Below are 12371 nucleotides of genomic sequence, written 5' to 3'. Positions count from 1 at the left end.
AAAAAAAAAAAAAAAAAAAAAAAAAAATTCCAGATGAGGGCAGTTTATTTTTGTGATACAAATTTACAAATCTATATTTGCGAACAAAACAATTTACCTCAATTTGTAGGAGTCTTTAAAATAGTTCAGCAGGGAGATGTCTGGTAGTTTGTCTTTAAATAGTCACTGGTAATTACCTGTATTAAATGACAGCATAAATGCTGCTAATCCCTCATTTCTTCCTATTTGTTTTTAAGAACATCCTTTCCGTAGTTCTAGGAATTCATAAATGCTTCTAACCAAAATCATGAATCGTGGTGATGAATCATTATTCAGAGTACAATCAGAAATTATTTTTCCTCACCACGGTCTATTTAACCAATGCCACCCTACAGAGCAGTAGGGGTTGGCAAACTCTTTTTGTATAGGACCACAGAGAAAATATTTTCGGCTTTGTGGGTGCTCTGAGTTCTGTCACAGCTACTCAACTCTGCTGACGTAGCAGGAAAGGAGACATGGACATCACGTAAATGAATAGGTATGGCTGTGTTCCAATAAAAATTTACACAAACAAGACTTTGGCCAAGCTAGCATACTAAAATTTGCTGAACCCTGGTCTAGACCAAAATATAGCACCGATACAAACAGAACTACATTTTTTCCATAAATTCTTCCTAGGATGGCAAGAGAAATATATAATATGTATTTCAGAGTCTCTCTGTTAAGCTACCTGTAAAGTCAGGAATAGATAGGAAAAGAAATCTGACAAAGTACTGATATCAAAAAAGTACCTGTATCACTTAAAATGAGGATAATCCAGCCACAATGATTAAAATTCACGTAACCCGTAATTTCGTATGTTGAACAGGGTTTCTCAACTTCTGCATTTTTGACATACTAGACTGAGTAATCTTTGCTGTGGGTGCTGTCCTGGATACTGAAGGTTTAATAGCAGCTCTGGCCTCTATCTACTAGATGCTAATACTACTGCCCCAGCTGTACCCACCACCAATGTCTCCAGACACAGCCAAATGAAATGTCCCTCGGCAGGTGAAGTCATCACAATTGAGAAACTCTGCCCTAAAACAATGTCTGCACTTAGTCTACCTCAGATCTAGTACTCTGTCATATTTATAATCATAGGGTATCCAAATTTTTTCATTTAATGTCAGAATTATTTTGTTACTACACAGTAACTGTTTTATAAGCCAATGCGTTTATATGCCATTATAATATATTATCAAATAATCTGCCCACTGCTACTGGACATCTATGTTCTTTACAATATACTTCTTTTTTTTTAAGATTATTTATTTATTTATTTATTTGACAGACAGGACAGCGAGAGAGGGAACACAAGCAAGGGGAGTATGAGAGGGAGAGGCGGGCTTCCCGCCGAGCAGGGAGCCTGATGCGGGGTGGAATTACTTCCTTAAGACACGGTGCTCAAATTAATATATTCACTTATGAATCCACTGAGCCACTATTTTAATGCCTTGACAATTGATTCTAATCTAGTGTGCCTTTTAAGAGGGTGGTACCAATTCACATACTGCTATTCATTTGAGACTTAGTTTCTCTGTTTCCTCACTAGAATGAACTCACTTGGTAGGCAAAAAACATGCCTCGCAGTCTGCAATTACTGAGGCTGGTTATTTGTGTGTGTGTGTGTGTGTGTGCGCGTATAAATATACGTGTGTGTGTGTGTATATATATACACACACATACATATATATACACACACATATAAATATTTAAAAGTCATACCTTAGTTTTCAAAACAGAGAAGTCACCATAATTTTTTTTTTTTTTTAAAGATTTTATTTATTTACTTGACAGAGAGGGAGGCAGCGAGAGGGAAAACAAGCAGGGGGAGTGGGAGAGGGAGAAGCAGGCTTCCGGCTGAGCAGAGAGCCTGATGCAGGGCTCGGTCCCAGGACCCTGGGATCATGACCTGAGCCGAAGGCAGACACTTAACGGCTGACCCACCCAGGCGCCCCCACCATAATTTTCATCAAGGAGATAAATTATAAAATTATACGTCTTAGAGGAAAAGAAATCCAAAAAAAATCTTAAGTAATGTCCATCTACCATTGTTTTATAGTTGGCTTAGTTTCCTAATATTTACCCTAGTATTATATTTTACTAACATTCTTTGTGAATAATAGCTGATACCAGGTATGTGCTGTGAAGGAAAGTGATGCCCGTGCAAACAGTTTGCCTTAAGTGATCAAAAAGTAAAGAAGAATATGGTCCAAATATAAATAAGAACAAGTTTACAATATAAGCTCTGATGCATTAAGAGGATTTCAAAAGCTTAAGGAGAGAATTAAGTAGTTTATAATAATCTTCAATGCTTACATTTTTCTTTTTTTACCCAAATTTAGTCGGATTTTAGCAACTTTGGGATATAAACCAGCACAGATGACAGCTTTAATTATTTTCTCATTATCTATTGAGGGTAGGAAGATAGAGAAAAAAAAAGTAAAACACGGATATAACAAACAATGTCAGCAAGCCAATTTGTACACTGCATTTTCTGCTTTACCTGAATTTATATTAGATTTTGGATCTTTAGGATTTCTACTGCTTACAAATCCAGCTCCAAGAAGATGCTCAGCAAACTGGCCTTTCATGTTATGCAGCATCTAGGGAGCAATGGTAACAAACAGAACTAGAATACCTTTCACAAAGATTTATAGGGGCTATAAAGCATATACCCGCCAACAGCTGTAAGTTTTCCTGGCTTTATAAAACACTGGCAAAAATAGGTTTTTAGAGCAGAGGTTGCAAAAACCTGTTTTTGTCAATAAAGTTTTATTGGAACAAAGTCACACTCACTCATCTATTACCTATGGTTACTTTTACATTATCAAGGCAGAAGTGAGACACCATATGGCTTATAAGCCTAAAATATTTACTGTCTGATTTTTTTTTTTTTTTTTTTTTTTTTACAGAAAAGGTTTGCCAGCTCTAGGAAATAACCACTGATGTTTAAGTACTGCTCCATTTTGCAAAAGATTCACTAATATAATTTTAAAAGTTATTCTCCACCCCATATTTTGGAAAAACAAATTCAGAAAAGCATAAATAAAATAACCCACATCCATATTTCTACTACTGAGAATTAACTGCTACTACATACTGGCACAAAGGCCTGGCATCTGGTTTTTGTTTGAAGAAGAATCATAATTTGAACACAAATGATGCATGGCTCATTATAAAGCACACAAGGAATACAGAAAAGTACAAATGAAGAAATTTCTCTAAAGTTCGTACTGTCAGAAGTAACCATTAACCAAGTAAATAATACTGCAGACACTTCTGCATATATACTGACAGAACTGCACAGAAATGCTATCCTAACAATGGGATAACAGTAAAAAAGCTGTTTTAATGAAAGTATTAAAATTAATTTTAGTTCAATTTATTTATCTATTTTTAAAAGGATTTTATTTATTCATTTTTCAGAGAGAGAGAGAGCACACAAGCAGGGGTAGTGGCAGGCAGAGGGAGAAGCAGGCTCCCTGCTTAGCAAGCAGCCAGACGTAGGCCTTGATCCCAGGGTCCTGGGACCACGACCTGAGTCAAAGGCAGACGCCTAACTGACTGAGCCACCCAGGCATCCCAATTTTAGTTCAATTTAAAAAAGAAAGTTAAATAGGAATAAAAGTTAAACTGATGAATCCTAAATTTTCACAATCATGAGATAATAAAGGATCTTTGTAAATGTAAAATAAGAGATTATGAAACATAAAGTTGGTCTTATTTCATTGTATGTCCCTTTTATGAACTGTGTGACTTAAGCTTCCCTACTTAATTTCTCTCACACTGACTCTTCAGACCACCTCCTGGTTTTTTATTATCATTACTTTATATTGTTCAAGACAAAAACCTTTATATTCTATTCTGTATCTATAATGCCAATATTGTTTTGTACTTGTTTTGTACTGTGTTCTATCAACACACATCACTCACTGATTTAGCATGTACTCTCCATTCCTGAAATTCTTTTTGATTTATCTCTTAATAGGCAGCATTTCACTGTCAGTGAGTTTTTCAAGAACAGTTCATGGGTATAGTATTTTAAGTGCTTTCTTGAATGCCTGTCCTGTGTTTATAGTCGGATTAATGGGTTGACTGGATATAATATTCTCAACACTTGGATTCAGGCATCTTTTCATACTTGTAGTTCATTTTTTCTATTTCAGGGAAATGTTCTTGTACACATCTCTGAATAGATATTCATAATTACACTTGGCTTTCCTATGGAGAGACATCTTTTGTCTTCATGGTGGATCATCAGTCCTGTCTTCCTGTCTACAAGCTTTTTACTTACTCCTTTTAACTTTTTTTCTTTTGCAGCTGAACCTACAAACTGTGATTAGAGCCTTTCTTCTACGGCAATACTTTAAAGGGACCTCCACTTTGCTCCTTGTCATTCTTTTGGTCATCGTGTCTTAAGGAGGTCAGCAGTCTTGTGATCCATTCTATTGGTTTATTTTCTTATCTTTGCTTTACTGAATTCAGATTCTTCTTAAACTGTTCCTTACTATGAAGGAGTGGTAAGGTATTTTCTTTTGAGGTATGTTATGTTCCATTCTTTTTTCCCTTTCAATGTAGTAACTTTCAGAATTTTCTAACTCTTCATTTTGTTAATGTTTGAGCAGTTTTGATTAGATTTGCTAGACACGCTAGATTCTTGATTCTTTTACTCCCTTGTAGATTTGTTAAATGTCCAGTACCAGAGCTCATGCCACAGCTGGAATGTACATGAATAGGGCAAAGTGAGGAATTCCTATTCTTAACTTCTCCAATTCTGTGTAGAGCCTTAAGTCTGATGTTTATCTGTCCTATTTATTATCTTCTGTTTCACAGATGCCTCCTGTCCAATGTTTTCTCATGACACAAAACAGTTAACCTACCCAAAAGTTAAGGTACAGATATTATGTTAAAATAAAGATACTGTTTGATATTTTAAAATAGATTCTAGAAGTATTAATGAAAAATTTCAGGCTGAATCATCAAAACAGCAACTAGAGGGTAGGGGCAATTATACAAAATGATTATTTTGTATAATCACTTAACCAACTTCATATGACAAACTCATACAATTAACATTTTGCTCCAGATCTAACAACACAAAATAGGTACATATATACTAACATATTTGGGAACCATTTCAAAACATTCACCATTACCTGCAATGTGTTTGAAGACAAAAAATATTCCCAGCAATAGTCTTTTTCATATCTGAAACCACGTCGCCTAGCTTCTTCCCAGCCCTATGGGGCAAAGAAATAAAGAAAACTATTTATATTGTTACTCAAAGCAAAGATGCTTACTGGTTTGTCTTTATTTTGGTAATAATTTAATCTTCTGAAATTTCATTTTCTTTGTAAAAAAAAATTCAAAGAATTTTGAAATTTACAAACTAAAAAACAAACAAAAAAACTCCACAAACTCCCCATGATTCTAGTTGTGAAGTGATAGCCACCAATGAATTTCCAGACCTTTCTTCATGTAAGTAAGTTCTATAGTAACATACTGTGTATTTTATACAAAATGTCAACATATATAGTATATAATAAACAAAAAGAACACCACTGGACAAAGTCCAATGCTACTGTACATTTTTAACTTCCACAAATATAAATAAATATGTATATATTTTTAAATAGAGAAGGGAAGATTGGGAAAAAGAAAAGTTATTACTAGATGAACTCAAAGGAAAAAAAAAACTTTCCCATAATATGTAGTACCAAACTGGATCTAGAACTACAATAAAAAAATGCTATCTCTAAAAAGCAAATTATATTTAAATTTTGCAAAGATGGGTAATAAATGTTTTCCTCAAATGAGGGATGACTTTTGGAAGGAGAAACGGTCTAAATAATGTACATGATTATGATACTCTATCAAAATATTAAATGCAAATACAGTTGTAGTTTATTAATGAACAGAATGAGACCATCTTTCATGAAAGTCAGTAACACAAAAGTACAAATGAATAGTATCAAATAACATCAAATAGATTTCTGAGATCAACTGTTCACTTGTTCTATTGTTATCAAAACGCAAATATAGACTTCCTCCCCCCAAAAGGGTAAACGTAATGAACTATCAGAAAATTGAAAACTCATGAAAAATCAACAATTTTTTTAATGTTCACCTAATTTCAAATACTTAATTTAATCCTGATAATGAAACACATTTTAATAAGTATGTTCCTCTTCTATTATCAGCTCTTAACCTGAATGAACTGTCACAATCTAGGACAAGTTGTTTTTTTACCTCAAATGCATTTACAACTGTCAGGTGGTCACTTTTAGTATCTTTTGCCAATTCTTTTCTTCTTGCATCTGCAATCTTTTCTTTGCCCTTCAGAAAGGAGGGGGAAAAAAATGAAGACAACTTAAATTGCCCTGATAATAAACACAGAAAGGCCTTCTAATAAAAAGCTAATGAAAAATGATCTAAGCAACAACTAGTCTGTGTATATAGAACTGTCCAGCCTTTTATTTATATCTTTCTTACCAATGGAATGACAAAGGGATCTTTGAAGCTGAGACTAGCAGCAATGGTGAGTACTGGATCTAAACAACAGAACAGAGCTCCAAAAAGAATCATTTTCCCAATGTGTGGCTCAACTGGTAATCGTGCTAAGTGAACTCCAAGGGGTGTCAATTCTTCTTGTTTATCCAAAGCGTTCTGTAAAGCAAGAATTTATGTTTAAAATACACATTATAAAGCATCACTTTCAAAGCTATTTTAGTTTGCTTTAAAATAAACAGCAGAAGAGTGCTCACTCTCTTAGGCCCAAATGCCCTAATATTGTTCAATATTGTTTCTTCCTCAAAACTAAGTTCTGAGATCAGCAAAGGTTAGAAACTCAGTTAAAAAAAAAAAAAAAATCCACAACCCACTTTACTCTAAATGTTAGGAGAGAAATAAGAGAAATACCACATTAGCAAACCTTCAATCAAATAAAATCACCCACTAGACTTGTGGGGAAAAAATAAAACAAAAAAAGAGACAACTATTATATATTTGGAATATATAATGCAGAGCCCTTGATTCTAATAGTTTAAGAGACATCAGACAGGAAGGCAAGAAATAATGGGGATATCTAGAACACTGAAAACTGGGGGTGGACTACTGCTCTGATTATCTAGGTAATTTGGTCCAATCATTCCACTGAGCATAGCTAGAAAAGCTGCTTGAAGACACTGAGGAGTTAAAAAAAAGAACTACAAGAATTATAAATCCAGAATTTGGGAGAAAAAAGAAGTCCAGGGAGATGAGCCCAGCACTGGTGTTTCTTTTCCTGGCAGAAGCAACATAAATCCTGTCTGGAGAAAGTTATCACCATCCCAGGCTTCAAATTTGTACCTACTAAGAATTCTGTAAATACAATATCCAGTATACAATTAAAATAACTAGGTATACAAGAAGATATCAATAAAAACAAAAAAAAGAACTATAACACATATGTACCCCATTAGACACAGACTTCTAAACATTTATGGCAGAAATACCCTTAATCTTACAAAAATCTCTTTCAGAGAACAGAAAAAAATATATACAATGCTCCCAACTTGTTTTTTTGTACCTGGAATAATATTGGTACCAAACTTGACAGGGACATTTGGAGAAAGGAAAACTACTGAATATCTTATGCACAAGAAACCAAAGCAAAATACTGGCAAACTGAATCCCAGCAAGTCAGATTTGTTTCAGGAATGAAAGTTGGTTTAACATTTAAAAAATCAATGTAACTCAATACATTGCAAATTAAGCAAGAAAAAGAAAATTATATCATAATCTTATCAGAGGCAGAAAAGGAATCTGACAAAATCAATTCTCCATGCATGATATATATCTTTTAGTAAACTAATAGAAACTTCCTTAATTTGATAGTTTCCATAAAAAAATCTTCAATAAATATCCTCAACAAATTGTTGACAGCTTTCCCTTTAAGAATAGGAACATAAGAATGCACACTATCATACCACTTCTGCTCAACATTGTACTAGGGGTCCTAGATAATTAGAAAAGGATATATAAAACTGTATTTATAGGGGCGCCTGGGTAGCTCAGTCAGTTAAGCATCCAACTGTTAGCTCACCTCAGGTCTTAATCTCAGGGTCATCAGTTCGAGCCCTGCATTGGGCTCCACGCTAAGAATGGAGCCTATTTAAAAACAAACTATATTTATAGATGTAACTGTGTATGCAGAAAAAACTCTACATGTAATTATCAGAATAAGTGGTTTTAGTGACTGAATACAAGCTCAACATTCAAAAACCAATTTCAGGGGCGCCTGGGTGGCTCAGGAGGTTAAGCGTCCAACTCTTGATTTCGGTTTAGGTCATGATCTCAGGGTAGTGAGATCAAGCCCCGAGTTGGGCTCTGCTTGAGATTCTCTCCCTCTCCTTCTGCCCTTCCCTCTGTGTGTGCACATGCTCTCTGTCTCTCAAATAAATAAATCTTCAAAAACAAAACAAAAACCAGTTTCATTTCTGTATATCAGTGTGATAAAAAAACGAAAAATTTGTTATGGCAGAATCCAAAAATACCACTGAGAAATGAATCTTTAAAAAACTCTCATAAAACTCCTACACAGAAAACACCAAAATACCAAGAGAGATTAAATACCTAAACAAATGGGATAAATCATGTTCCTGTTTGGTAAGACTCAATATTGTTAATTAAGGCAGCATGGCACTGGTTCAACAAAGACATACAAGAGCAGTAAAGCAGAACAGAGTCTACAAACCCAGACGCTAGATCTAGGACAAAAGCTGTAGAACAAAGAGGAAAGGATGAACTTTTCCATAAATAGCATTTAGTCAAGTGATCTACATATGTAAAAATTTTGAATCCTACCTTACCAAACACACACACACAAATCAATTGCAGATGGATTAAATATCTAAATGTGAAAGACTAAACAATAAATTTAAACATATCTTCATGACTCTGGGGTTAAGGACTTACTAAAAGACAAAAATTACTAACATAAAAAAAGACTGATACATGTGACTACATTAAAATTAGAAATTTACTTATCAAAGTACTATTAAGTAAAAAAGTAAAACTACAGACACATGCAAAGCCGACAAAGGCTCAGATCAAGAGTATACAAGAAGTATAAAATGAACTCCTTACAACCTAACAGAAAAACACGCATCAATAGTTTATAAGAGCAATAAGGCTACAAAAAGCTGTCGGCAAATTCATTATGATAATGCAAATTAGAACTACTACGAATTAGAACTACTGCAAACCTATCAGCATTCTCAGAATAAAAGATTCCCAAGAGCTGGTGCAGCTTCAAAGCAATGAGAACTGTTAGCTATCCACCAAAGTTGATATATATATTTATATATATATAAACACACACCTTGAGAGCCAGTGAATTCACTCCTAAGTATATGCCCATGAAAATACATAAATACATGCACCAAGAAAAGTGAATACTGAAGATTACTCACACCAGCATTACACACAACAGCCTCAACTGGAAATAAGCAAAATGTCTCTCAACAGTCATATACTAAAATATGGTAAAGAACTGAAATTGAATAAATTTCAGCTAAAAGCAATTATGCAGATGAATTTCACAATATTAAGTGAAAGAATCCAGAACCCCGCTCCCCCCTTCAAAAACATCCCTTATATCCAGTGTGAGGAGTTCATGTAAAGTTCATGAAATAGACCAAATTAAACTAAGCTCTTTACAGAAATGTACCCTTATATGATAAAACCATCAAGGAAAACACACAAGAGATTACCATTAAGGTCAAGATAGAGGCTGTCTTTGGGACTGAGGACTGCAGAGTGACTGGGAAATGGTAGAAGGGGGACCTTTTAGGATACTGGGAATGTTCTTTACTTCTTTAAAATATAGGGTTCACACCAGCAGAAGGAAGGAAATAAAGACAGAACAGAAATAAAGGATACAGAAACTAAAAAACAAAACAAAACAAAAACCACAATAGAACAGATCAATGAAACCAGAAGCTGGTTCTTTGAAAAAATTAATAAAATTGATAAACCTCTAGCCGGGCTTATCAAAAAGATAAAAGACCCAAATAAATAAGTCACAAATGAGAGAAGAGAATTAACAACCACTATTTGAGAAATACAAACTATTGCAAGAGAATATTATGAAAAACTGTATGTCAACAGATTGGACAACCAGGAAAAAATGGATAAATTCCTAGAAATACATAAACTACTGCCAAAACTGAAACAGAAAGAAACAGGAAACTTGAACAGACCAATAATCAGCAAAGAAATTGAATCAATAATAAAAAATCTCTCAAAAAACTAGTCCAGGACCAGATGGTTTCATAGGTGAATTCTACCAACATTTAAAAAAGAGTTTAATACCTATTCTCAAAACTATTCCCAAAAAATAGAAAAGGAAGGAAAAATAACCAAATTCATTCTATAAGACCAGCATTACTCTGATACCAAAGCCAGATAAAGACTCCACTAACAAAGAGAACTATAGGCCAATATCCCTGATGAACATGGATGCAAAAATTCTCAATAAAACACTAGCAAAACAAATTCAACAACACTTTAAAAGAATCATTCACCACAATCAAGTAGGATTTACTCCTGGGTTGCCAGGGTGGTTCAATATTTGCAAATCAATCAACCTGATACACCACATTAATAAAAGAAACAATATTAAAACCATATGATCATTTCAACAGATGCAGAAAAAACACTTGACAAAATACAGCATCCATTCATGATAAAAATCCTCAACAAAGTAGGCTTAGGGAGAACACACCTCAACATAATAAAGGCCATATATGAAAATCTCACAGCTAATATCCCAAAAGGGAAAAAACAGAGCTTTTTCCTCTACCTTCGGGAACAAATCAGGGATGTTCATTCTCACCACTGTTACTCAACACAGCACTGGAATTCCTAGCCTAAGCAATCAGACAACAAGAAGACATAAAAGGCATCCGAATTGGCAAGGAAGAAGTCAAATTTTCACTGTTCACAGATGACATGATATTCTAGAAAAAACCCAAAGACTCCACCAAAAAACTGCCGAGAACTGACAAATGAATTCAGTAAGGCTGAAGGATACAAAATCAACATATAGAAATCTGTCGCATTTCTATTCACCAATAATGAAGTAGTAGAAAAAGAAATTAAGGAATCAATCCCACTTACAACTCCACCAAAAATAAGATAACTAGGAATAAACCTAACTAAAGAGGTGAAATATCTGTACTCTGGAAATTATGAAACACTGATGAAAGAAACGAAGAGGACACAATGAAATGGAAAAACATTCCATTCTCATGGATTAGAAGAACAAATATTGTTAAAATGTTTATACTACCCAAAGTAATCTATACATTTAATACAATCCCTATCAAAATACAACCAGCATTTTTCAAGAGCTAGAACAATCTTAAAATTTGCAGGGGAACCACAAAAGGCCCAAAGCAATCCTGAAAAAGAAAAGCAAAGCTGGAGGCATCATAATTTCAGACTCCAAGCTATGAAACAAAGCTGTGGTGATCAAGACAGTATGACACTGGCACAAAAATAGAAAAATCCTGAGATGAACTCACAACTATATGGTCAACTTATCTTTGACAAGGCAGCAAAGAATATCCAGTGGGAAAGACAGTCTCTTCAACAAACTGTGCTGGGAAAACTGGACAGCAACATGCAAAAGAATGAAACTGGACCACTTTCGTGTGTTACACCATAAACAAAAATAAATTCAAAATGGATTAAAGACCTAAATGTGAGACAGGAAACCATAAAAATCCCAGATGAGAACACAGGCAGTTAACCCCTTGGACAACGGCCGTAGCAATTTCTCTTTAGGCAAGGGAAACAAAAGCAAAAATAAACTATTGGGACTTCATCAAAATAAAAAGCTTCTACAGTGAAGAAAACAATCAACAAAACTAGAAGGCAACCTTTGGAGTGGGAGAAGATATTTGCAAATTACATATCTGATAAAGGGTTAGTATCCAAAATACATGAGTAACTTCTAGAACTCAACACTCAAAAAACAATTAAAAAATGGGCAGAACACATGAACAGACATTTTTTCCCAAGACATACAGATGGTCAACAGACACATGCAAAGATGCTCAACATCACTCATCATGACGCAGATACAAATCAAAACTACAATGATTTATTACCTCATACCTGTCAGAATGGTTAAAATCAACAACACAAGAAACAAAGGTGTTGGTGAGGATGCAGAGAAAGAGGAACCTTCACGCACTGGTGGGAATGCAAAATGGTGCAGCCACTCTGGAAAACAGTTTTGGAGGTTCCTCAAGAAGTTAAAAATAGAGCTACCCTACGATCCAGCCACTGTACTAACTACA

The 12371-nt window shown here is 34.5% G+C and overlaps 1 protein-coding gene across 1 annotated transcript in view; it reads right to left on the bottom strand.

Moving 5' to 3' along the window:
- DHX36 (DEAH-box helicase 36) overlaps positions 1-12371 on the bottom strand; it is a 52172-nt gene that overhangs the window by 5033 nt on the left and 34768 nt on the right. Inside the window, exons 18-22 of the mRNA XM_008706914.2 lie at positions 6517-6690; positions 6274-6360; positions 5181-5264; positions 2528-2627; positions 2341-2431 (exon numbers count right to left, since the gene is read on the bottom strand). Coding sequence (XP_008705136.1) covers positions 2341-2431; positions 2528-2627; positions 5181-5264; positions 6274-6360; positions 6517-6690 — 536 coding nt within the window. The remainder of the gene's footprint in view (positions 1-2340; positions 2432-2527; positions 2628-5180; positions 5265-6273; positions 6361-6516; positions 6691-12371) is intronic.

Source organism: Ursus maritimus, unplaced genomic scaffold (genome assembly GCF_017311325.1).
Source record: "Ursus maritimus isolate PB19 unplaced genomic scaffold, ASM1731132v1 scaffold_20, whole genome shotgun sequence".
Taxonomy (NCBI): domain Eukaryota; kingdom Metazoa; phylum Chordata; class Mammalia; order Carnivora; family Ursidae; genus Ursus; species Ursus maritimus.
This window is presented reverse-complemented; position numbering and strand designations above follow the sequence as displayed.